The sequence below is a fragment of the Caloenas nicobarica genome, chromosome 20 (assembly GCF_036013445.1).
Source record: "Caloenas nicobarica isolate bCalNic1 chromosome 20, bCalNic1.hap1, whole genome shotgun sequence".
Lineage (NCBI taxonomy): Eukaryota > Metazoa > Chordata > Aves > Columbiformes > Columbidae > Caloenas > Caloenas nicobarica.
Genome location: NC_088264.1, coordinates 3,603,016 through 3,629,228, shown reverse-complemented (window position 1 = coordinate 3,629,228; position 26,213 = coordinate 3,603,016). Strand labels below are relative to the sequence as shown.

At 42.9% G+C, this 26,213-nt stretch overlaps 1 protein-coding gene across 1 annotated transcript in view; it reads right to left on the bottom strand.

The window, feature by feature from the left end:
• Nucleotides 1–25,041, bottom strand: part of LOC135996890 (ral guanine nucleotide dissociation stimulator-like 1) — a 72,614-nt gene extending 47,573 nt beyond the window's left edge. The window contains exons 1-2 of the mRNA XM_065649185.1: nt 24,904–25,041; nt 23,834–23,944 (exon numbers count right to left, since the gene is read on the bottom strand). Coding sequence (XP_065505257.1) covers nt 23,834–23,944; nt 24,904–24,930 — 138 coding nt within the window. The 5' untranslated portion in view covers nt 24,931–25,041. The remainder of the gene's footprint in view (nt 1–23,833; nt 23,945–24,903) is intronic.
• Between the last annotated feature and the right edge of the window lie 1,172 nt (nt 25,042–26,213).

Below are 26,213 nucleotides of genomic sequence, written 5' to 3'. Positions count from 1 at the left end.
GAGACTTTTAAGGATTGTTTGTATTTGTATTATCTTAGCAATTCTGCCTGCAATTTAAAAGGAAAAAGGACTTGGCAGACGAGCTCAATAACAGACTTTCTGAGTAAGACACTGTGGGCTGAGTTGCCTGTGAGCAGGAAACTGCTCAGTCTGGATTTAATCAAGAGGCCGTCCCTTCACTGACACAACCAGGCTACCCAAAGGCTAAAGAGATTTCATGTTTGCTTTTGTGTTGTCTGCTCAGAGGAATACTGTATCTACGGCTATTAAATCCGGTGCCTAAAGCTCTTTACAATTTTGACAGGCACACAGCGATCACTGTTACGGGGTATCAGTTAAAGCCACCAGAAGTTTTGCAGCGGTTTGTGCATCAAAACAACAAAAAAAGGCTCTCCCAGCTCCTTCCCTCCGCCTCCTTCAACGCCGTGTCCGGCAGTGTAACAGAGATGCTAGACCCCAACATCTCAGGGCTTCAGTAAGGTTTTCTTGGTCCCCTGCAATGCTAGAAATAAACAGATATGGCATTTTATAGTCTGTTTTATTTTATGGTTTTTTAAACAGTCTCACTTTGATTTTTCAGGCAACGGATTACAGCCTTGATAATCTGCAAGTGTAACTGATGAGCAAATAGCTTCCTACCAGATAGACAGCATCTTTCAAAAGCAAATGTAGGAAGATCGAACCAAGGTATGTTCTTGCAAGTCCTTATTTTCTCAGGCTGTGCAAGTACTGACCCAGTGTCATTCTAACATCTTTACCAATCCCCTGCAACGCTTTACCCTCAGAGGGGCCCACTCTCTTTTAAGGTGATCATCTTACAGCTATACAGTGCAAAACCTTACCCACATTGACAGCTCTTGCTGAAACAGGAGAGCTCTACGCAGACTAAAAAATATTCAGGGTAAGAAGTTCCTTCAGCCACAAACCGACCCGAGGCGCAGCTGCAGATGCTGAGGGAGCTGGGATTTGGTTCCGAGCTGGTTACAATTCCCATCCTGCCCTTGCCCCGCACACGCTGGCTCCCGAACCACCGATACCACAATCTCCATTTCTTATCAGTCGTTCTCTGCAAGATCTCTTGCTGTTGTGCCTACCAATGGCAGGAAAATAAAGCAAAACCTCCACGTGACCCCAAGTTGCCAGGTACTTCCCTCAGTTTAACAGCCAAAATACAGATCCGATCCCACAGCCGCAGGGGCCAAAGGTACAAACCACGTCTGTCAACCTGCAACGGGATTATAAACTGAATATAAACTCCACCATCTCCCAAGTTAATGATACATCCCAGCAAGAGGGAGTCAAGACTCAAGACAAAAAACAATAGTTCAAATTCTGAACAGTACAAAAATAGGCTGCTACCCAAATAATGACAGAGAGAGCTGTAGTCATTACTTCAGAAGTATCACTGGAAATAATTGCTTTTACCCAAAAAAACCCACTGCTCTGCAGGTTTTTTCCAATGCAAATATTATCTGGTGAGATTCTGCAAGTGAGAATCATGGAATGAAATCAATGTAATTGTTTTTCATGAGGCAGACTGGAAAAATACTGAAACAATTGGGATGAACAATAAGTAAAGCAGATAAATATTCTTCAGGCTTAGTCATTTAAAACATTATCACTTTACTAAAGACTTGTTTTGTTTAGAAATGCTGCAAAATCATTTTCAAAAACTCCTAACCAACTAGAGTCTTTTAAACTCCATTTTGTCAGATTTTGACTGATCTTTTTAAACGCTTTTGACTTTACTTGAAACTTACAGCTTTTCCAGATGGGGAGTTTTCCACTCTACCTATTTTTATTAACTTACTGGACAGACACCCTGTGCTGGAATAAAACTGCCAAAATTGCATTAACTTGTCAGTGAACTAAAATGAAGGCACGCTAATCAAGAATGACTGCTTCATTTCACTGTTTGTTTAAATGTGAATCAGCTTTACCCTTCTGAAAGTTGGAATAAGATGCTTTTTGTGATTTTTGCCCTTATTTTTTTGATATTGCTTCCTTACACATAGGCTCTCCAGCATAAGCCTTTAATAACTACATTCAACCTTGAGGGGGGAAACCACATAATGGAACGATTAAGCTTCAAAAGCATCCATGACACCAGCCTGAGAGAAGAAAAACTGAAGGTATCTTTCATTTAACATGCAGTCATACATCACCTAAAGAAAGCAGCAAGACAGATGAAACAAAAAGTTCTTTGAAGAACAATCAGATTTCATGGCAAAAACACACAGAACTTAATATGTCTTCAAGATGCTATGTAAGACTCCACTTTAGTCAAGTATTTTTGTAAAGAACAGCTGCAAAGACATGAACAATTTATTTCACGTAGTGTTTCCTTCCAACAAAGATCATAATGAACTTTGTGATTGAGCCTGCTCCGCTCAAAAGTAAGGAAGATTGTCCCGTAGGTATATGGACCGATAACCCCCACGGCAGCTGACAATCATGCTGAACTGACTCAAACTTGCACACATTGTGCTGACTCCCCCCATTCACACCGCATGACCACTAAAAAAAAAAAAAAAAACAAACACAGCAAAAAACCCAAAACAGACTGTGAAAAGTGGTAATTCTGCACTAACAATACCGCATCACAGTGCACATGAGAACGACAAGTGACCGGACCGGGCTTATCAAACGAAGTGACAAGTATTTCAAGTGCTGGTAGGGCAGGAGCCCGTCCACGCTCCCTCCTGCCGTCAGTTCTGCAGGGCTGGCAGGATTTAAGAGCCTCGCATCCCGCCACTCTCTGTCCTTCTCCTCCAATCTGCAGGACTCTCGGCCTGGAAAACAGCTCGCGTGAGACGAGACTCTGAATTTGAAGCAGAATTTCCACTCTAGGAAACGGTGGCTTGGCATGCAGGATTTGGGTAGCCAGAGGCAGGAGCACGTGCAGCCTCACACCCCAGGCAGTGCAGATATTTGCCTTTGCAGGACCGGCTGCTTTTATCCTACAGTGCACTTGGAAATCAAATTATGATGGAGCTCTCCGCAGAGCTCTCTGTACTTCGCTAACTCCCGTTTCCTCGTTTTGGATGCTGTTGAAAATCAGAATTCCGCATGTTGACTGCAACAAACTCAGAAGTAAAAATAACTTTATGAGCTCTTTCCTAGGATCTGATAGCTAGGGGTATTCCTGGATTTCCAAAGCTCCACCCTTTTCCTTTCCATTCTTGCCACATAAATAACCTTTCTTGGCAGCAACCCAGAGTTTCCAGGACCAATTAATTCCATGATCATTATACAAAAGGCATTCTCATTTTCTTGTATCCTTAGGGCTCACAGCCTGGCTGGTATCTGTCTGAAGAGCTGACAAACAGTAACAAAAGCTGTGGGTCAGATTTAGAGGCGCCAAAAAAAAAAAAGCCTCTTACACAAATGTTGTTGCTCAGAAGCCTTTCAATCAGGCACCTTGCAGCTACTTAAAGCCTCGCTGGGGAAAATAAGAAACAACACGCATACCATGGCACTGAGCTGTGCATTCTCGCACCTTCTCAAGTTATGCAAATTTAGACTCATTTGGGTATCACCGAACTACGTGGGACCAGCTCTAAATGAATCAAAAGTAAAGCCTAATTTACACAGCACTTCTCCATGTGTGCACCTAAAGGAGTTGAAGCAAGCGCATTAAGAAACTGAATCTTCAAAGAAGTCTACATTAAAATGGCATTGTCCACCTCTTACAAATGATGGAACTTATTTAGCCATGGGAACATAGAAATTCCGTCTCTGAATTTGGCCCACTTCTTAGAAGCATCTGTGCAAAGCGATGTGGCCATATTATTCTGCAAGAATCAAGTCCTCTGAGAGGTTCACTGTGCAGCATACAAACTTTTTTAGAGACCAAAGACTGACTCAACAGCTCAGCCCCAAATCTCCATCTCTATCTTGTATGTTCTATGCACTTACCTTCCCACTGCTTCCTACTTACCCTCTCATCTGTCTTGCTAGAAGGACTTCCAACAAAATTAAAACAAGCCCTCCCACCCTCTTCTTGTCTGACTTGCTGTCTTCATTGAGTTAACTGAACCTGAAACATCAGATTACTTAAACCCTTTTCATTTTCTGGACGTGTTTCACAGTTCTACCATCCACCACAACCTTTGTTTTCTCATAAGCATGCCAGGGACATATTATTTTCATAATATGTCAGTACGTACAAATATTCCTTGTGGTGGTTTTGATCAGACGCTGAAGCTTAGCAAGTTCCTAATTTAAAATATAAAAGCAAGGAAAAACCAGTAAGTCAGGTAAGACTCTTAGTCATGTGCATCTTATATTGTTAGAGGAACAGCTGCCATCAAATGACATTTACTAGATACACTCTTCTAACTCAGCAAACAAATGTGCCCCATATTAAATAACTTTCCAAAGCCCTTCTATATTAGAGAATTATCTCTGTAAAATTTGGCAATTCAGTGTGCAGCAACATCAAAAAGTGCAAGCACCAAACTGAGCAGTAAATAAAAACAGCTGAGTACAGCACCAGAATGAAGGCAAGGAAATCAGTTTTATTACCCATTTTGGCAGTAAAATCAGCCCATTTTGTAAAATATTCTGACTTCTGGAGATGAAGGAAGTGTTTCACAGTGTCTCCACAAAGGAAGAGCTCTACAAAGTCTTTGGACTTGCATAAAACAGTCAGTGATTAACTGTCAACACTAATAAAAGCTTTTACAGGTATGGATTGTAGTGGGTCTCTAAGAGACGCAAAGAGGCAGCTGGGACAGTTCCCCTGTGCCCCAGAAACAGTAAATAGTAATTGCTGTTCCTACTAACAACCCTTCTCTTAACTTCTCCTCCCTCCCCACACTCTCACCGCTTCCAGTCTGCCCTGAACACTGGGAGGTGCCAAAGGCTGCTTACCGTTCCCAGGCCCAGTTACTTACTGGGAACCATAAAGGAGAAATCAGGGGGTCTTGAGCAAGGAAAAATAGTGCAAAAGGTGGCAGACAGCTCAAACTTTTCACTTGACTCTAAAACAGCTTTCAGTAATCCTGACTATACATTACAATTATATGTATACTGCACCTTCCACCCGAGGAGTTACTTAGAGGTTCGAGCTCACAGCACAACAAATATTGTATTTACATGCAGAATGCAAACCTCAATTATGATTATCTGAAAACACAGCATAACGAAGCAGGATGTTCCTACTGTTCACCACCTCAGAATTTAATATCGTCCAGATCTATAAAACATTAGACGAATCACATTACACAGCCAAAAATGCATTTGGCCACCACTAAGTTTAGCCAGAACTACTGGCTGCCCTTTGCAAGAAGGGCAACTATTTTCTCTGCTCACAGATTTTAAAAATTTTAGGTGCACAAAGCAGAATGTCTGTTAACCGCAGATGGTAGGGAGTGTGGCTCTTCAGATGACACTCTTGCAAGAAGAAGAGTCCCTCCTGGGACGTCCTCAAAGAGTCTTGGCACTCGGGAAATTCAGGCCACGCTAATATTTGCCTCCTGGGTGGCCATACATGAGATGTCCGTGTGCCTCAGTTTCTCCAGCGATGGACGGGCAGATTTACACTGACCTCCTCAATAAAGTACTGCAGAGTCCACGGATGACAAGCACTCTATAAAACTAGGCAGTATAATTTCTACGCTGAGCCCACGTAGGAGATGTAGCAGACCACCACAGCGAGCCAGTTTTGTTACAACAAGCAGATGGCAGAAGCTAAAAATGGCAGCTGAACACATGAGAAGTCCATACGTCCAGTTCAAAAGGCCAGATCACGGATCAGTTCTTCACGAGGTCTGCTGGGAGCTCGAAAACAAACCGTCTCTTACCAAAATGAAAACTTCTCCCCAGTTCCTCCTCACCCATTTTTCCATCTTTGGAGGAGTCACCTGCCAGTGTCACGCAATACCAGTCGGTCTAGATCTTAATATTGGGTTGGGACATCAGAGCGTTCCACAGAAGAGACCTTCAACGTGGCCTTAAGCCTTTGCACTGGTACCGAGCGATTGCAGAACGCTGTCACGAGCCAACGACTAAGGGCACAGCAAGCAAGGAGAGGTACAAACCAAGGTATGAACAAATACTTTGAAAAAAGAATGCTGTCCAAAATCACGGCGGTATTTTTGTTAAACTACATGACACACCGATATGCATTATAAGCAGCCAGGTTGAACACACATAATGGAATTCACTTATTAGTCTAAATCTCCGCCAGAAGAGCTAACTAAACTCTGAAAACATGGCATAAAGGGCTAAGGCCATGTCAACGTCCCACCTTCAAGAGCATTTCAAACAAACGTGAACATGCAGAGTAATAACCTACCTTGCTCACTTCAACAGATTAGGCAGCTTAGGCTAAATTACTGACCTAAAAGCACATATTAATCACGTTTTGTCCTTCCAGAACTCCTTTTGTATGCAAATATTAAAGAACTTTATACAAGGCAGGCTGTATAAACTAATAAAAGTCAGGTTACCTGACTCAAGGGCATGTGACAACATTGTGGCCTCTACACAGAATACTTTATCCTATTTTAAACTAATCTAGATTTCCAAGGCCTACAACATTGGAGCTTTCTCCCCATGTCACCCACATCAATATCCTCCCAGATATAAAAAATACAGCTGCTCAAGCCATCATCCGAGCCCATAAATAGCCCATAGCCTGCCTTGAAATCGAAAGCTTTGTCCTTCAATTGTTGTATATAACCCTGTCCCAAGCCTCATCTCCTGGTCTCATCCACCTCAGCGCTTATGCTGCAATTACCGCATAACTGCAATTTTAATATTGCGGCCTCTCCTATCTCTCTGCTTCCCTATTTTGTTGTATAACCCTTGATTATTTTGACACAGGGCTAGACATCATAGGATTATTTCCACTACAACTGAATTTTGATGCCACTTAACACTGCTATGATATCAGCCCAACAACATCGCCCCTGTGCAGAAGCTGAAAATTCTCAATTATCCTCATATTTATAAGCCGCCTGAGATGACAGCAAATCGGCATCCGGCCTCAGAAATATCAGAGGAAAGCTATTATACACGAGTTGTTCGTGAAACACTGCTCAGTGAAGCCATTTGCCATGCTGCTTTCATGAAAAATGCCAAAACAAAATACGCTGTCACTTTTTAATAAACACCAAGTATAGCAAAGAGAAGGGATGATTGATATTACCGCTAACACAGTCTGACAGATTTAATGTGGCAAGGGTCATATCATTTTACGAAAAATACAGGTCAACATGACAAAATTGGGTTTTGACCATTCAGAAATGTAAAGACCATTTTTCAGCAGTACCTACTTTGTTGGTAGTCAAAAACTATGATAATTTTCCTGTGAAAAGTCACACTATTTTTTCCCTTCCAGGAATGTAATTTAATTTAATTGTGGGGCTCATCATCACTTTCTGCTCAGTCAATAGAAACAAAGAACATCCTGTGTGAGACAGCAGGCAACACAGCTGAACTCAAAACGGATTTAAGGACGCCACAAGTAATAATTCTGTTGCATAACAGTAGTATGAATGCACATTACGTAACCCAAAATGGTTTTATTCATCCTGATTGTATTGCTGGCTTTCATTTCACACTGTAAAGCTTGCTCAAACACTACACAGAAATTAAAATTATACTGACTCAGGAAATCTGTGTAAACTGCTACTGCGCTCGGTGTAAACAACAAGGAAAGAGTGAAAGATTTAAATATTATGAATGGTTGGAAAATAAAACTGTAGGTGCAGGGACATTAAATGCATTCTGACAGAGGACAAAATATTTGGCAGAAGACTGATTCAGATTTAAAAATAAACTCAACTTGAAACACGAGGTATTTTTGTGGAAGAAAAAATATCCAGGAAATGTTGTTACATGTTTCACGATAATTACTGTGAGCAATCTCAGTTGCCAAGCTTTTAAAATCTTTTATAAAAGAAATAGGGTAGCAGTAAGTAAACCATTTTTATGACCACAGCGTGAATACCTACCTACACGGTATTATAAACTTTGTTACAACGGCTCTGCTTTTTCCTACCCTTTGTTTTGAAGCCAAGAGACCTCTCCAGGGTGGGGCCTGAGTAGAAAAAGTAATAGTAACCTAATGTTACTTAGTATTAAGAGTCACCAGCTTGAACATTTAAGTGCTGAAAAAGTCCAAAAATCTTAGTTCAATCATTAGTTCAGGCCAAACTGCATTTTTACTATATTATCTAGACATTACAGGGGATCAGATTATAGAATCTCTTAGAATTCTTCTCTTGTGGACCTATATAGAGAGGGCCGGTCTATGTGTGAATCCATGTACGTCTGTATGCACCATATCTGTGATGGCAACATCCCTTTGCCAATTCTATAGGTATCTTCTCTGACAAAAACAAAAATCTGCATTTTGTATGACAAACTGCATAAGCACATGGCAACTAAACACAGTGCATACCTACACAAATTACTGCCTTCCTGCAGCTACAGCACCCGGCCATCACCCCATCTCTTCTGACACAGCGGAGAGCAGCACGGGTTGCTCCCACTGGCGCTGAACCTGCTGCAGACGTTTGTACTTCAGTTTAAGAATGCTGCGTCGCAGTGGAACTTCAATCCTTAGGCAATGGACACAAATCAAAATGCACACATAATTATGTGGGAGTATTGAGTCAGTGCAAAATAAGTGTAGCTTCCAAGTAAGGGGGGAAAGAAAGAGCAAAAAGTGTCAGGCTGCAAGATAAAACATTGACCACGTTTACTGTATTTTTTTTTTCCCAGTTGTTGTTTAATTACCCCTCAGGAGTTAAGAGCATACCTCTGTTCTTCTCTATCCTGTTCTGACTCTATGGCCACCTGATGTTTTGCGAACACGACGACTGTTTTTGCACAAAGAAGAATGCAAGCCTCATCGTTTAAGTAAGTGTGCAAGAGTTCATTCACATTTTGCATGCTACAGGGAGCCAGCAGACTGAAAGCACAGCCAGAATCAATCTGAAGCACTCAATGGGAGGAATGCAAAAGCAGAAGATCTGATTTCCAAATGAAATACATTATTGTTACTTATGAAACGTTTCCAACAGCAGCACAATGGCTGCCACGTCAAAATGTAAGACACTATCCCTGCCCTAAAGGGTTTGAACTCTAAAAATACAAAATGCACCACCAGAGATTACTACAAACCAAGCAAACAGACAAAAGGATGCATAGGCATACCTTCATAATAATTTTCTTGTTGTACTTGCATGCATGTAATATTTAAACTGGCTTCCAAATGCACCTCAGGAACATTTAGTTAACGAATCTCTTTGCGCCAAAGTTAATCCTGAAGGGTGTATCAAGTTATCACTTGCATCCCCACACCAACAAAGCTTTGAAACATTCCCAACCTCATCTAGTAAATTTTAATCCAGGTGAATACTATAAACAACTGAAGGACATTCTGCACTTGATTCGAGTCAAAACAGAGACACAATATAATTCAATGCATGCAGGCTTTTATGCAAGTTTATGTGGGACATAAGCTATGTATAGGAGGAAATAAAACCCTACATAGCTCTTTAACATGACGGTCTGTCTCTGCTTTAGGATATAACGATCCTCCAAAGTTTAGAACATTGATTTTTCAAAAGTCAGAAGGAGTCGGTGAGATCAGTCTAAGCTACTACACGAGATACAAGTCTCCAGTTTGAAGCCCAATAGCTATGATAATTTGAACACATCTCAAAGCATTCAATCATTCCATATTGTTCGTTCAGAGATCTTCCAATAGAAAACACTACTTTATAATAAAAACATGTTGTTTTACTTGCACAAAGAGCCCATGGACTCCCTAGAAAGGAAGAAACAGCTACTGATAGGGAAAAAGGTTGAGCCTTCATAAGGAGAGAGGCAACTGTACAAAGCAGCTGAGCAGGTGGGAGAGGAAAATAAAATCATCCTTTCAACTGCTTTCGGAACAAAAAGGTGGGAAGAACGTTAGAGGAAAATAGATGAAAGAATAAAATATAATAATAGGATCACTCTGCAAAAGCATTTTAATTGCCTACACCTTATTAGTGGGAAGGGATTAGAAGAGTCAAGCAGCAGGATATATCGCCCTCCAAAATTTCAATGGTAAAGATTGTACAACAGAGTCACAGGGCACTACCGGGAGGATCTTGTTCTGCCACGGAACTCTCCTTGCGTGTTCAGCACAATAGGAAAGTTTTCTCTGTCACAAGTTTTAATCTATACAGTCATATAAAAGCACAATAGTTTGCCTCTACACTCCTTGGTTCACTAAATCTCAAAATTAATACTAAGTGGGTTACAGGTGAGAAAATTAAACCCCCCAGAAGAGAAGCTGGTCAGTTCGAGCCACTGGGTGAGTCATTAGCAAATGAATACTGAGCACAGCACTCCCGACTTGCTCTAAATCCAGTAGCACAATTGTCCTCAAACTGGTAAAGCAGGGCTTCCATACGTAATAATTCATCTGCCCAATATCACATGCAGTGAACAGTTTATCCTCAGTGAAGATTCCATATTATTTTGAGGCCATGGGAGACAAGCGGAGCAAGAGCAGCTAAGGGACCACCACCACAAATTTCGGTGGTGTTTGCAGTATTACAGCTTTTGCACTGATCGCAGGGCTGAGCTACGCAGAGACAATCACAAAAATTTGGCCATAAATTGGTATTTGGACACCAATTGGAGGCAAAGAGGAACAAGTAAAAACCCCATCAGACTAACCCAGTAACCTGACAGAGCAAAAGGTTAATGCCTGCTACCATGCAAAGTGACAGAAAGCTTCACACGGAAGGTGGAGGCTGCCAAAGTTTCATTTTGACTGCCAAAGCTGTTAAAGGGCAGCTACACTCTGATGGGCAACAGATGGCTTCTGCAAGTAAATGCAGAAAAATGTAAGAGGCCAGCAAAAAAGTCTGTTGAAAGTCCTACCCTCAAAGGTCACGCTGTGGCACACAGATCAGAGAAAAGATCTGAAGGGTTAGAGGAGGCAGAACATTAAATCTTTCAGCACAACGCTTGGAAGCAGCAACAAAAAGCAAACAATTCTGCAAAGTATAAATAAAGGGTACCAAAGCAAGTCAAATGACATTATTCTTCCACTGCATAAAAGGTCTGATGAGACCACATGTAGAGAACCATACTCTGTTCTAGCTGCCTTATTTTTAAAGGAGCTATTATGAAGTTGAATGGGATAAAGCAAAGGGCAACCCACATGATTCCTACATTTGCAGAGTCTAAAACCGCAAGGATGCAAACTTGTGTTCTACACACACAAAATAAAAGTGGGATTTGAGCACCCAGAGCTCTCTATGACCAGCAGGAGGTTGCAGGACTGCTGGAAAACAGGCCCACAACAAACTCCCATACTATTTTGCAATATGGCCCTGACATCTTCTGGACATTAAAGTTCCCCTTATTCTTTTTATGAGTGCCTGTGTTCGATTTTATTCTGCCTTGTTAAATATTTGCTGCAAACAAATTGAAACTAGAAGTTTATAAACAGCAACACATAATAATTGTCATTTTAAACTAAACTAGAGGTTTTTCCTCTGACAATGGCCAGAAGCTATAGAGGAAGGTGAACAAATAATACCCATAACACACAGAATAACCAGTCTAAAGGGAAAGACTCTTCTCAACCGCAGGAGGTGTTTGTTTTATACCTAAATCACAAAAAGTTACATGTCTTGTGTTTTAAATTTCATGTAGTATTCCTGCATTTGTTCTCGTTATTTATATAAATGTCTAATGCTTTCTAGACTCAATTGGACTCAATTATTTCTTTCAGCACTGAATCCTTCAGGTTACTTACAGGCACTATGAAATTACACATTTCTTTTCCTCCTCCTTGCTTTCAAACCCAAACACTCCCTGGAGATGAAGTCCCTTCTCCACTCATTGTTTTAAATGCTTCCACGATATCCTCCTATTCATTGCCAGTATCAAGCCTCAATCCTGTGAAGACTTAACAAGTGCACTTATTGTTAAACCTGTTCATCAACCTTCGTTGCACCAAAACACAAATTTAACAGTCCTCACCTTTTCACTGTCTTCAAATGCCGAAAATCCCCTTCCATCTGTGGATCCCTTTTCTAGTTCTCGTATCTTTGAGACGAGGGGACAAGCATCATTAACAAGGGAGGTGCCACTGTAACCTCCTCTGTAGTATTTTCTAAGCTTCGCTTCATTCCCCTCTTCCCCGCTGCAGCTTAATAGTGGAGCTTGTTTTCACAACTGCTGTTGCACGGTGGGCAAATGTTCCCACAGAACTCTGGGCTCTCAGAAGTCCAGGTCTTCTCCCCAAGTGGTTTTAACTAATTCACTTCTGCTCCTAAATTGTTTCAACATGCTGCTGTGCACTCTTAAGCAGCTGCTCCTTGCGGCATGTATGCCACATGTGGAGAAGATATCCATGTGATAACACTACGAAGCCAATAAATAAATATTACTATGCAACTCTGACAGATAATCCACCTCCCCCAGAACATTTTCTGACACTCATCTCTTCAACAACCTCAAAAAATACCATTTTTAAAGTCACATTGTCCCAAACCCACTTTTTTCTCCTCTCTTTCCCACCTCCTCAAATAAAAGGGAATTCTACCAACTCCCAGGCAACAGCACTGCTGCTGAGTTTTAAGCCTCATCCATAGTACAAAAGTATAATATGTCACGTTACAACATCTTTCACATAGTCTGTCTGGTGAAAATTTGTGATGGTGATTTGAAATTTATTTGGATGAAAGATGCTGCAAGAATGCAAGATCATTATCCTCTCACTCAAATATGTTTTTACTTTCCTGCAGGTCCCTAAATTGTTGGTGGCGGGTGCTGAACTGAACTACAGTGCGGCTGTATTCAGGCACTAGCATGAGTTCGTTTGGTCCAAGGGGGAGCAACTTCCACAAACATTAAATGGGTTTCTATTTCTAAAACATAGAATTCCTCACTGTAGCTTTAAAATATTATTAACAACAACAGATCCACAGAACACCAAAACAACAAAGAAGTCAAAACACATTCTCATACATGTCAATGAAATCCTTATTCCAGGTGTAAAAACATAACAAGACTTTATAGTTTGGCCCTAAATGTAAACTCACATGCTAGTGTACCACCCATGAAGAACTAGAAGTCACTTCTCAAGAGCTCGTGTGGCCACTGAACATGAAAATAGAGTATTTTGGGGGTGAATTAAGGGCAAAAAAGGTCTGGAAGGCTGCAGGGGCAAACCATGACAACTCCCTGGAAACAACTCCTGGTCAGCTGCTCTGCCCTTAAGGAACGAGGTCTAGATGCACCTGTGTTAGCTAGGAGGAGAGAGAGAAAAGTCTGCAAATAGAACATATTAAAGTATCATCCCAGCGTTCAAAGAATGCTCTATCAACCCAGTCCAGATTCACTGGATAAAAGCAGCTTTGCTGCTGTCTGAGCAATCTGCTAAGAATATAAAATTTCAAATGCAAGAGGGACACTCCATTTTTCTGGTGTTTAAAAAATAAGAAAGGTCTCATGCATAAAGATAATGTTTTACAATCTCTGACACTACCTTACTGGGGTGATAAACACCACATTTTGCCTCTGGTTTACAAGACACCAGACACGGGCTACCCAACGACAAGCAAGAGCAGGATTCGCACCGAGTTAACATCCATTTACCCCTTTCACACAAAGTAACCCCATTTTCTTCATGGGGCCAAGCCACGATCTGGTCACTTTGTGCTCGTTTCTTCACACAGCTGTACCCTCTTACAGTGCCGGCTATAGGAAGCTATACATTTAGAAAACATTCCTACAGCAGTAGGAAAAGATGCAAGTTCAAAGTATGCATTTACGCACTGTCACTAAACGTCTTTTTAATTAGCTTTACCAAGGCTAAATTTAAATCCAAGTGTGACTAACGTGCTTGCAATGCTTCAGCCTGTTTCTTAAATGAAAACATCAGAACCAAAACTGTAAAACTAATGGTTTCTGCAGGGCTATTCTGCTTACAGCATCTCAGTCCAGTTTGCATGCTGCTTCTCCCAGGCTTTCCAATGACACATAGCCACATTCCTTGCCAACACTTCTTTAACCCAACAAGTGACCTAGATCTTCTAGCATTCAGAAGGAAAATAGCAGTTTCTTTGCAGGGCAAACTGATTTTTTTTGTTGTTATTCCTTTCACTTATTTCTTCTTGAAAAAGCAAGCAAGATAACATCCAGCGATGCTGGCAGCAAGACAGTTCAGACGCTACAATTCAGGGAGAACCCCTCCCAAGAACAATAGTTTAAAAAGGCATCCTGGCTATCGGAGGAATTCCCAGCGGACATTAATTATAGCACAGGATGTCGTTATATTCCTACATGTCCCAGGTAAACCGAAACTGTGCCAAATGCAAGTTTTCGTACATAAGCAGGCTGGTTGTGAGACTGCCAGAACGCAGCCACAGGCAAACAGTGCAAAACCAGAGCAGTGCGGTCCCCAGCAACATTCACTCCAGAGGCCTCCCTTGCCTCTTGCTGTTCCACTTAACGTGAGGATAATTAGCGAGAGATGCTTCTGCACAGCCCTGTAGGAAGGGAGGCTGCCGACATCTCTCTCCCTGCTTCCGTGTGGCCTCGCAGGAGCATCCGACAGCCTCAACTCGGTGTTAATAACACGGCAAGATTAAAGCGCTGCCCTCCTGTCACCCTTGGACAGCTTGGAATAGGAGGTTTTAAACTCAACTGAGAGCATAACACTGTGCTACAAAGCCAGTGACCCTTCTAATTATGCATTTTGTACTCGGAACTGGGAAAGTAAGAGACAGTCACCTTTCAGGCTTCCATTTGAAAACTCATAATAAGCTCAGGTTTCCTTTTTGAGTGTCTGTTCCACACACAAAGCCTTCACCCAGCTGATGACCACATCGAAAAGTGCTATGTGGGATGTCCCTGGAGCAGAGATCTGTGCCTCAACCAGGAAGCAAGGAGGAAAATATTCCATAAGAAGTCACTAATAAGGGCTACGATGCTATGGTACTATTATGCCCGCAACTGAAGGAAAGAAAAGGAAGGAACAGCCTACTCAAAACCAAAGGGCAAGCTGCATGAGACATCAAGGCTTTTTGTTTTGGATAACTATGTACCTGTCTAGAGGCAAAATCACTGTTCCCTCTGAAATCTCCTATATATCTTCTTCGTGGGTGTCCAGCAGTGGACAGGCATCTTCCACCATGCAAAAAAATCAATGTCACCACACCCCATCTTTCTTCCTTCTGTGTCTCCAAGACAGTTCCTCGGATAGAACAGCATTAGGAGTGGACAACAGCGCAACCTGGTTTCTGTAGAGATCCTGTCAGCTCCTTGGGAAGTGCTTTTCTCCTTCTGCCAAACATACTATCAGAACTACACCCTGGCCTTGGTCTGGGCATTCAGGACAGGCTGCAGGAACCAGATTTTGGTCTAAAGAATCTGATTTAGCCAAAAGGGACCAACATATGCTATAAATCAAGAGTCAAAACAGCAAGCTGCAGCAAGGACAGCGATCAGCCGAGTCCTTGCCTCTGCGCTGCACAGGAAACTACATCTGACCAGACCCAAGAGTGAGACAAAAAAGAAATCACAGAGCTGGCTCAGAAGGGCACACGGGAGGGCAGGAGCAGGCCCAAAGAAAATTTGAGGTTTTTCATGTTCCAAAAATGCTGATGGTTCCAGGCACCATTTAAATCTCAACCCATACTTAGGAGGTCAGTGTTGGAAAGAAAAAAATCCAAACTAACACTTGTTGAAGTCAAAGAAAAGGTTATGTTCTAGGTCCTAACTGGGATACAGATTAGTTAGACAGACTTTTTTGTAATGTTTTTCTGACTGAACTCTCCAACACAAGCTTCTTGCCAATGTATGTGACTGTAGAGGTGCTTAGAAGCCAAATTTGTGGTCATATGCAGTGTGCAGTGTGAGACAGTCATTCAAAATACATTATTAAATCACCACAAAAGTCTCAGAAAAGGTAGTTATTAATATCAGTGTTAAGAAAACACAAATATACTTAATGATAGAGCTGTTACTTTTCACCTTTCCCCCTTTCAGAATTTTGAAGGTATTTACAGCACCCTTCTACAGCAGTTTGTTTATAGTTTTGGAAGAACATGTTCTGCTATATGCTCAATGTTATAGCAATAAAGACACCTTGAGACAAGTACATTTTTTAATCAATCTCTGCCTGAACAAACCCCAGAGCCAGAAGTTCAGCTGTGGCCAAAATAAGAAAGCAGAAAGAAAGAGACATGTATGTTAAATGCACTCTAGGCACACAACCCATGGCTAACTAAATAGGCAGTGCTGGCCACGAGGGAGCATGGTATTTCTCCATTATCTGGATATTTAAGACTCAAAGAGCAGTCTGTGTCACACATCAGTAGAGCAAGGAACTTGATGCTTGAGGACCGGCTCTGAAAGCTCAGCAATCACTTAAGATGTGGAGATACGGTCTCTATTGGTCTCCACCGAGTCTTGGGGGAAACTCCGGTTCCTGGCTGTGTTTCCTGTGACCTGCCCCAGTAAAAACTCCAGAGTCTCTTCCTCACTCCTGCCCGGATAAAAGGCTCTGATAGGAAAACATTTGTAAGCATTAGGGAGCTCGAGCCCCTCCTGGCTCAAAGGCTCATTCCTCTCTGCTTCCCTCAGATTGCTGCAGGGTTGGCCACGGGTCGCCCACCCCTCCCTAACCCCTTGGAAGGGTGAGATAAAGCACTCCCGCTGCTTAACAGGGAGGTCTACGAAAGTCATTTCACAGCATTTAAAAACTTCTGGTTTGTTTTTCATTTTATAATCTTCTTGTCCATCTGCCCGTGCCACACCCGTGCCTTTCACCGCTCATTTGCTGTTCCACTGCATCCGCTCTATTCTTAGGCCACTGCTCCCCCTCCTCCAGTTCCACACCAACGTTTTCTAACACCTCTCTGATCCTTTTCTGCATCCACTTCTCCATATTCCGCTTCCCAGTGCGTATTCAGACATCTGCACAAATTCCTCCATCTCCCTCCTCCCCACTCTATTCCTCACTCCCACCTGCCTTTCTCTGGCTGCCTCTAGAACGGCAGCTTCAAATCTTAAAATTTGACAGCGACCTCTTTGCATACAGCAGCGGGAGAGACCAGCACCACTGTCTATATTGAATTATCCAAGGCTTTACAGCCGCACTTTTTGTCATCGGCCTGGGTAAGGCTATGGGCGACTTCTACCACAAAGTTCTCCTCTGCAGCCGCTCTTCTCCGAACTCTTGTCTTCGTCTCTTATATGCAACCAGCTCCACACAACCAACTTTCCTCTCTCCGATTATACATCTGGATCGCTCTTTTTCCCTTGCCACAAACCCCCACATTTTTGCCTCAAAAATGCAACTTCCAGATCAATGATCTACCCCAATCCTTCCCTCCGCTGCACATTTTCTTGCTCTTATATTTCCTCTTGGCTTAGAAACATACAATTGGAGGATGCTGTGTGCTGCTGTCAAAGGAAATTACCTTATAATCCTCTTCACCAACTGATCCAGCTCCAATGTTGATGCTGTTGGGTTCTTTGCTTCCTTCACTCTTGCTGGAATGCCACTCCACTACCTCACTGCTTTGATTTGAAACATTATTCTAATTTCTAACAATTTATATATCAATCTACAGTTCCTGCAAATGGCTCTTTTTCCTTCCTTTTGCTTACTTTGTGATTTTTATAGGTATTAATAATACACTCCCTAAATCTTCATTTTGTTAATCTAAGCTATAGTCTTCAGATTATAACTGGACATACTCCTCATTTTCTTGATGATCCCAAAAGTCCTTTCCTGTCTACCAGTTTAAATCGACTTTCTCAAAAATGACCAAAATTACAGGCTGCGAGCCAGGACACTCTAACAAGGGGGTTCACACTTCCCATCTTTGCTGGCAATAACCTAAACCAACAGAACATCACACTTGCCTTTTCTGGTTTGCATGGTACTGGTGGCTCAAGTATCCTGTGATTGACTAATACACCCAAAGTTGGAAGGGACGAGGACAAAAAAATATCCTACAGCAGAAATTATTTTAATGCGTTCACGAACATCCCTTTGCATTCTGCACTACTTAATTTCAACCTACTTCTGTTACAGCAATCCTGAATGCCAGCCTGTAGAATATTTCCATTTCCAGGTGTTTTCTTCCTCTGCCAGACCATTGAATTTTTTCAGCATTCTTCTGCTTCTCTGCCACTGACCCTCAGGAACACACAACAGCAGAACTCCCACAGGCACCTGTCTCCAGACCAACAGCCCCTCTTTCAGCTTCACCTTCAACAGGTCCTTCACTTATCTTACAATTTCTCAGTCTCTCCAGGGACCAATTTTTTCAAGTGATTTCAAGAGTAAACTTTCAAACAGAGTAAACCCGCAGCCTTTTTAAATCCAGCTTCACAAGACAAATATCTCCTCCCTACCCAGATCACGCATCTCCCAACCCAATGCAGGCACCACATTCGCTCTTCTCCAGTCATACAAAGTCATTTCTGACTTGACAGATTAATTAAAAGTCCTTGCTGCTCAACTATCATTTCAGACACCAGTTCCTTTGTAGTTCTGGGCCGGACACTACCAGCTGCCCAGTGTGGGCACACATCAAGCTCTTAGGCAAAGACAAAACATGAAGACATGTGAAAGTCCCATCTGCCATCATTACCATCAACCTCCAGGTTCGCCTTTGTCATCTTTATAGAAAATAGGTAGAAATGTATTTAGTTTTTTGAGTTATATGTATATTAACTTTAATTTCTATCTCATTCTCTCTGTGAAGCATATTTTTGTTGTTCTTATTCAGCTGACAAACTTTTTGATGTTTGTTTTCATTTGCCTTCTAAGCAAATGCCTGACTTTCGGCAACTCTTATTTTAACTCTTAGACACAGCTTTCTCTGCTGACAAGAGCTTTTCTCTATTTGCCAAAACCTAATTCCTAAAAAAAAAAAAATTAATCCTTCTTAGATGATTATTCCTGCAACCTTCTCTGAAAGTTTTTTCCCTTATTCAAACTGAAAGTCAAAGTAGCATTTGCCATTTTGACTCTCAAACTTCCAAGCTCACACATTCAACTATCTGAACTTCCTGCTCCAATTCACCAAATACTTCCCACGGTCCTCAAGTGTGCCACTGTAAAGCTAAGCATCTCACAGACCTGCTCTACTTTGCTTTCGACAGAATTTAACCATTTCCTGGAAGCCGATTTAAAGTAAACTCCACTGACACAGCATCACCTCTTACTGGATCAGTCACACTTGATGAAGGAATCAGCTGGCAACAGCATCTACTGCCTTGGTTCAGTTCTTGTCAGTTGTCAAGGCCATTCATCCAACTGGGTAGCCTTAAACCACCCATCCACTTGCCTCTTAGCTATTTCTATGGTCAACTATTTTCTTGCTGCCTTATTGTCTCACACCACTCATTCTTTTCTTTTTCCATGACTACAAGGCCTATTCTGCTAGCCCAAGCCTTGGTGCACCTTCAGCGTATGCATCCCCGGCATCTGGCACGCGCACAACCACCAGGCCAATTACCTTCACTAGAATGGCCTTTTTTCCTTCCCCCCCTTTCTTCAATTTTGTCCACTCCATATTTTGGCAACTGCAACTTAACCTCCTTCCACATCTGTAGTCCCAGCCCTCAAATCCTCCAGTTCCTCTTTGCAGAGGACCCCTTGAACGATTCTCATTTCTACCGTGTGACAACCGCAGGAGTTTCTTGCCTCTGCTCCTCCTCTAATCCTTTAACTTCTCCAAAGGATCCCACTCACTCACCCCTCTTGTACCTTTTGCCTCCCCCAGTCCTACTACTCTCCTAGACAAAAGTCTCTTTCAGTCTTAAACATTCCCCTCATCTCTCTGCTTACTTCTCCACCTGCTGCTTTTTCCTTTCTCTTTCAACTGTCTGCTTTTCCATTTACTGCTTACAAGAAGCCACCGACTGGAGTTCACCTCCTCCAACGCTGTTCATGCTCCGTCAGCATACTGCTCTTGGCAACAGAAATTCAGGTGTTTAGCAGCTGATCTACTTTTACAGCCACTGCTTTACAGTTCTTATCTGCTGCTGGCTACGGTATGATTCAGCTTGTCTCTCTTTCATTTCATGGGTACCCGGCTGTCAGTTCAAGATCAAAAAACCCCAGAGAAGTCTAAAGTCTTCACCTGTCTTTTCTGCTTTGTTGCCTTTTCTTCACGGACAATAGCACCATCCTGTTTGACACACAGGGTACCAGCCTCCCCACGGGCTGTCTTTACACCCTCAGAGGTAAGCCGAATCTCATTTTTCAGGTTCTTTCTGTGTCATAGTTTTAAAATACAACCTCCTCTTCCTAGTCACGTCATTAAAATTCCTTGCTGCACTCTCAAACCTTCTATTCCGGTTATTCCTTTTTCTCTAGCCTGACGTAATGCTATTCAAACTGATGCTGAATGTCCACCCAAAAGCCTGCCACAGAAAACATTCTCCTCATCCCTTCTTCTGAGCACGCCATCCACCTGTACAAACCTCTACATCTCCATCCTTCTCTCTCACCAAAAAATGTTAGGCCAGGTGTCTCAGTTTCCATGGCTTGTCCCCAATCTCCACATCATCTCTCTCAAGATCCTGGAGACACCAAAACCCACTTTTTTAACATAAAATGCCTTCATGCTTTCTCTTGTTGAACCAATTGTGTTCGGGAGGTGTTCTCTCTCAACATCTCCAGCAGTAACATTTGCCTTTGGAAGTTTTGTTAAGACTCTCCATTGCCTTGATGTCTACAAATAACTGCAGAAACATCAGATTGTTGCCAAATTGATACCACTGCCTCAGATACCAACCAGCAGCTGAGACAACATGGGTATAGACAAGCGGAGTTTGATATTCAGTCTGCAAGTTCTTTTCAGACAGGACAGTGCTTTTGTGCAGCATCTATCACAATAATGAGCTACAATCACGGCTTTTAATATTTCATAATACTGTAGCGACTAAAGTCTAAAGCTTCAGTCAATATTTAGTGACAAAAACAACAGCTATGATTGCCATCCTTTGATGTCTAATATTAAATTTAAAGCTAAGAAATTTGCTGTTTCTACGAAAGCTTCACACTTGAAATTTAAGAAGTGCTGATGACTGCATCAGTCACAGCCTGTTTGTCTTTTGCTTTTATTAATTGTCAAAGTTTGAAACACAAGACAGACATTTCTTATTTAAACAGGCAAGTGTTTCCAGTGCCTAAGCTGTAATCTTATGGTTGGCTTTTAAACTGACCATTCTCTCATAACAGGGTCAACCATTCAAGGAACCCTGGATGCTTTCTTAGAATCAGGAATTTTAAGAAAGGTTTATTAGACTTCTTGAAGCATAAAAGATCTAAGTTCCTTCACTTACTGGTACCTCTACAAGAAGTTACTAAGCAAGATTTCAAGCTTCTCAGTACATAAAGGAATTGGTAATAAAGCCCAACTCACTCAAAATGAACAAAAGCTTTTATTTTACATCCCTTTCAACACGGGTTCTATGAAATTTTCAGTTAGAGCTGCATTTCTCTCAGACACACCCAATAATTTACCATCTAACGCTTTTCAGCTGAAAAGCCTCCAAATCACTCTACAAATGCAGCATCGCTAAGAACGAACCACTGCGGAACCGCTGGACCAAGCCCCTGCTCCGATATCACACAACATTGAACAGCCACATCCAACACCCATGTTTTAAAACACTTGGGCCTCTCAAGCCAGAAGGACCTTGACCTGCACCAACCAACCAGCTGCAGCTCAGTGCCCCAGAGAAGGTCAAACTGCCAAGTGGAGCTTTACAGGACACAAACTGACACTGGAAAAGAAACTTTTTAAAAAGGAAATCCAGACATACAATCAGTAACAGAGTTACTGTATTTGTGACAAGGAAGCCTCAATACTTGCTAATGTGCAAATAAGTTGTTCTCACACTCTTCAGTTGACCTTGTGTCTTCAACCAAAGCCTGAATTATAACACCAGCAACAAAATGAAGACCAACTTTGAGAAATTCAACAGCTTATTAGTTTAGTGCTTATGAATTTCAAAGCACAGAAAGAACATTAACATCATAAACCCCTATAAGCTCCAGATTAAAGAAAAAAAGTCACCTCATGACAATTATAAAAGAGACAATTAGGCTTTTCAAAGCAAAACAGCTGGGGGCAGGGATGGCTGTTCACAAATAATGTTCTGGGTTAGAGGCTATTTATTGACTTTAGGACAACAGTGAAGCCATTAATAAAACAAGATCACAAAAAGAGCCTAAAATATTTTACGCTCTGAAGAGCTTACGGAAAACAAACAGCCCATACGTTTAAAAATATTTTAAAATTATTAATATGCATGAGATTTTTTGCTCACGAAAGATGCCAGCCTGGAAGCTGAAGTCACCACCAATTGATGCCCGGAACAGGTGCAGACTCGTGACACATTGCCTCCTTCCCCCCCAGATGGCTCCATCCTGACCTGAAAACACCAACACCAGCCCCAGAAAGCTCAAAGTCACTTCCCTGACCTTGCAGTCCCTTGTCCTCCTATTAAGATCGGCACCATCAGCTGCGGGGATGATCTCAGGAACACACACACACTCTTCCCTTGAGAATATGACCAAGACCCGGCAAACTCCTACATACAAGGAACAACACCCCTGAAACAGGGAGAAAAAAAAAAATCTACTTTTCTAAAGTAGATTTAAGGGGCACAGACATGCTCAAAATGCTCCCCACCTCTTACACAAAACCATCAGCTGGGAAATGTACAGGAGATCGAAAATGCTTTCTAATATTTTTCCTGGTAAAAACAGGAGGCAGAGATGGGAAATCTGCCACTCGAAGCAGATTTGAAATTATCTGTTCTGATTAGAACTCTATGTACTTCTTGGAAAGACAGGAAGGGGAGATTCTAAGCACTATCTGTATGCAGGATAAATTTGCCTTTTTTTTTGGTGGTGGTTTCAGCACTGCTGCATTGCTTTATGTCATAGAATTTCACAAGAAAATTATTCGATATAAATCTCAGGGCAGTTTTAAGTCTTTACAATACCAACCTGGACACTACATCAAAGCAAGTTCTTATGTTATTGCCTTTGATCCCGAAAAAAATGTAGAAACATCACAACATGAAAGTTCTACCCACCTCCTGACCATCTGGCTCCAACTGCCACAGCTGCACTGACTGCAATGAAGTGAGGACACTTTAATCAGCTGGGGACTTGGCCTGACAACGGTGCATGCAGCAGCAGCTGCCAAACTGAGTGCCTGTGCATTTCAGCTCATTGCACTTACCCCTAAAGCCTTCGTGCTTGGAAATACCTCTGAAAAACAGCACAGAGCTGTAATTCTTGCAGAAAGGCAGCCAACTAATTTCTCAGCTAGCTGAGAAAGCAATATGAAAATAAGACCCAAACCTGTATTCACTTAAGTTTTGAAGAAGTTTCTGCTGACTTTTCAGAGACCTTTATTAGTCAAAACACCAAGACTATTTGTATGGGAGACCTGAGACAGGTTCCTAACAGCAGAAATGAGCCACAGTCAGTCCAAAATACCTGACAAATGTTCAACTTCTCAGGTCATGAGCTAAACCCTTATTTCTGCACTAAGTACCCTCTGACCCACAGCCACTACTGGTCAAATCTTTTTCACGCGTCAAGAAAAGAGAAGAGTCAACACAAGGAGAGAGTCATTTCAGATGATCCAGACACACAACTTCAGTGTTTTGTTGGTTTGGGGTTTTTTTTTAGTAGTGGGAGCAGTCAGTGCTAAAAGTTAATATCATAACGATCCGTGTGGAATTCAGCTCCCTGGAACAGGCTCCAAAGTCCATGAGCAGCCATCCAAAATGCCACCGCGCCAGCTTTACTCACCCCAAGCCATCTTGCTCCTTTGTTGGCAGCCTGCTGGATCTGCACTCTTTTCAGGGTGACATGGTAAACAGCTCCTTCTTCTACTTCTTCACCCCCATCCTGAATTGTGCTCTGCCAGGAAAAGGGCAAAGATAAAAAAAAGTAAGAGAGAAAGCAATATTTTCCCTCTTCTGCTAACCACAATCTATGCCAGGTGCTCTACTGCTTCATGCAGAAGATGGGCTGCACAAAGTAAATACAACAATCAAAGCAATACAGAATACTTTCAGATTGAGGGAACACTGCAGATATTTTTGGCACGCTGTCCTTTCCTGCGGTAGCGAGATACCCTGACTTTCCATTTAACTATTTTTCCTAGACTAGCACATATTTTAAATAGTTGTATAAACTCTTTTCTAAGGCAATAGTTTGGTTTTGATTAGCAGTCTTGTCTTCCCTCTCATTCCCTTTCCACCCTTTTCTAAAGCAATTAATCTCTTTGGCCTTTCATTTATGGAAGGAATTGCACTTTTTAAAACTGTTGAACTACTTAGGCAAGCAGCCTTCAAACTTTGAAGCTAACAAGCATTTGAAATACAGCAACCCTTTATTTCTTTTGACAGGAGGGATCTAAAGCGCTTGTGGTTTGCTTTTCCAAAACCTATTATTTCAAGCTACAAAAAAACTTTACAGAGTCGAGGCTTTAAAACTCACAAATAATAGAAAGCGGATGAAAAAAAAAAAAAAAAGTGCAACGTCTTCCAAACTTTAACCGAACATGTGCTGCAATGACTCCTCATTTCCAAGCTTATTAACCGTACAAAAGAGCACAAGCTGCTGCAAACGCGGACAGAAAACACGCATCTGAATTTCTCCGAGGAGTAAACTAACTTCCCCCTCCGGAGCACCCTCTTCATCCCCTCGCTGTCAGGCGCACACACACAGTTTCTCCCGAAGAGAAGCATCTCTCGGGAGCGCAGCGACGAGGCAGCGCGTTCCCAGCGGGGCTCCGGGAAGCGGCGGCCGGCGCGCCCGCTCACCCCGCGGGCAGGGGAAGGGGAGAGGAAGGGGGGGGACGGGACGCCCATTACCATTTTAGCTTTCCACAGCAATTTCATTCTCGGTGCCTCCCCGGGCGCCTCGCCGGGACACGCCGCCGCCGCTCCGCCCTGTCAGCGGCCGCCGCCGCGGGCCGGGCCGGGCCGAGCCGTGCGGCCCCTCGGCTCCGCGGCGCGGGAGGGCGGGCGGGCGGCCCCGCCAGGCCCCGCCTCGGCCCGGCCCCGCCAAGGGGCTTCCTGTTGATCGCGGGCAGCCCCGGCCGAGGAGCCGCGGCGGGTTCGCTCGTCCCTACCCGGAGCCGCAGCTCCCCGGGGGACGCTGCTTGAGCCGCCGCCGCGATGGCCGTGGGAGGGGGGACAAGGTGCGGAGCGTCCTGCTGAGCTTCAGCGGGGACGGGGAGCGAAGGAACCGCCTCCTCCCTCCAGCCATCGCCCCGGTGCAGCCGCGCCCCGGCGCCCGGGCTCGGTGAGGGGGGCGGCGGGCCCGGGGCAGCCGGGGGCAGGTGCGGGAGCCGCGGGTCCCAGCCCAGCCCAGCCCAGCCCCGCCGCCTTGGGGCTCCCTGCCCGCTGCTGGGGGGCTGCGAACTGTTCTGCAGGAGAAGAAGAAGAAAAACAAGCAAAAAAAAAAAAAAAAAGACAAACCACCGCACCCACAGAAAACAACAAAACAAAACAAAAAAACCCACGCTGCCGCCACAAAAGGTAGAAATGTTAAGCCCGGCTTAATTTTACAAATTTATTTCTACAAGCTTGAAAGTAAAGGAAGTAAACGTTGTAGTAAGCCCTAACGCGGCTGCCAGGGGTTTAGGGTGATGGGAAAGCGGAGGCATGGGGAAAAGCATTGACCTGTACAACTGGCATCAGGAAACAAATCCTGGCTATTTTCACCTGTCTCACCTCAAGAGAATGACTTCCTACTCAAGAAGAAAAGTTTCTCATACCGATTCTGTAATCAATAGATTATAGTCTATCAGATTTCCTACCTACATCTTTACATAGACCAAACCCACAATATCCTTATTTTTCTTCTGTGGGTCCCTTGGTCACAGCCAAGCCTGTATGAACCATGATCATTGTCCCCGCACAAGCACCAGCTGCAGACACCAGCATGCTAACACCAGGATCTCAAACCACCTTATAAAACTAACTTAAGTTGCCTCTTTTTAGCTGCCTTTAGTTACCTGGGGGTTTTTTTGAATTTATAAATGAAAGCAGAGGGGAGCTGAGCGCACAAATTACTGTACAAGCCAATGAAAGAGGTAAGAATTGAACCAGAGAGCCCAGATCTCCTGAACATCAGCACTAACAGCCACTGCATTAACATGCTGATACACAAGTGTTAG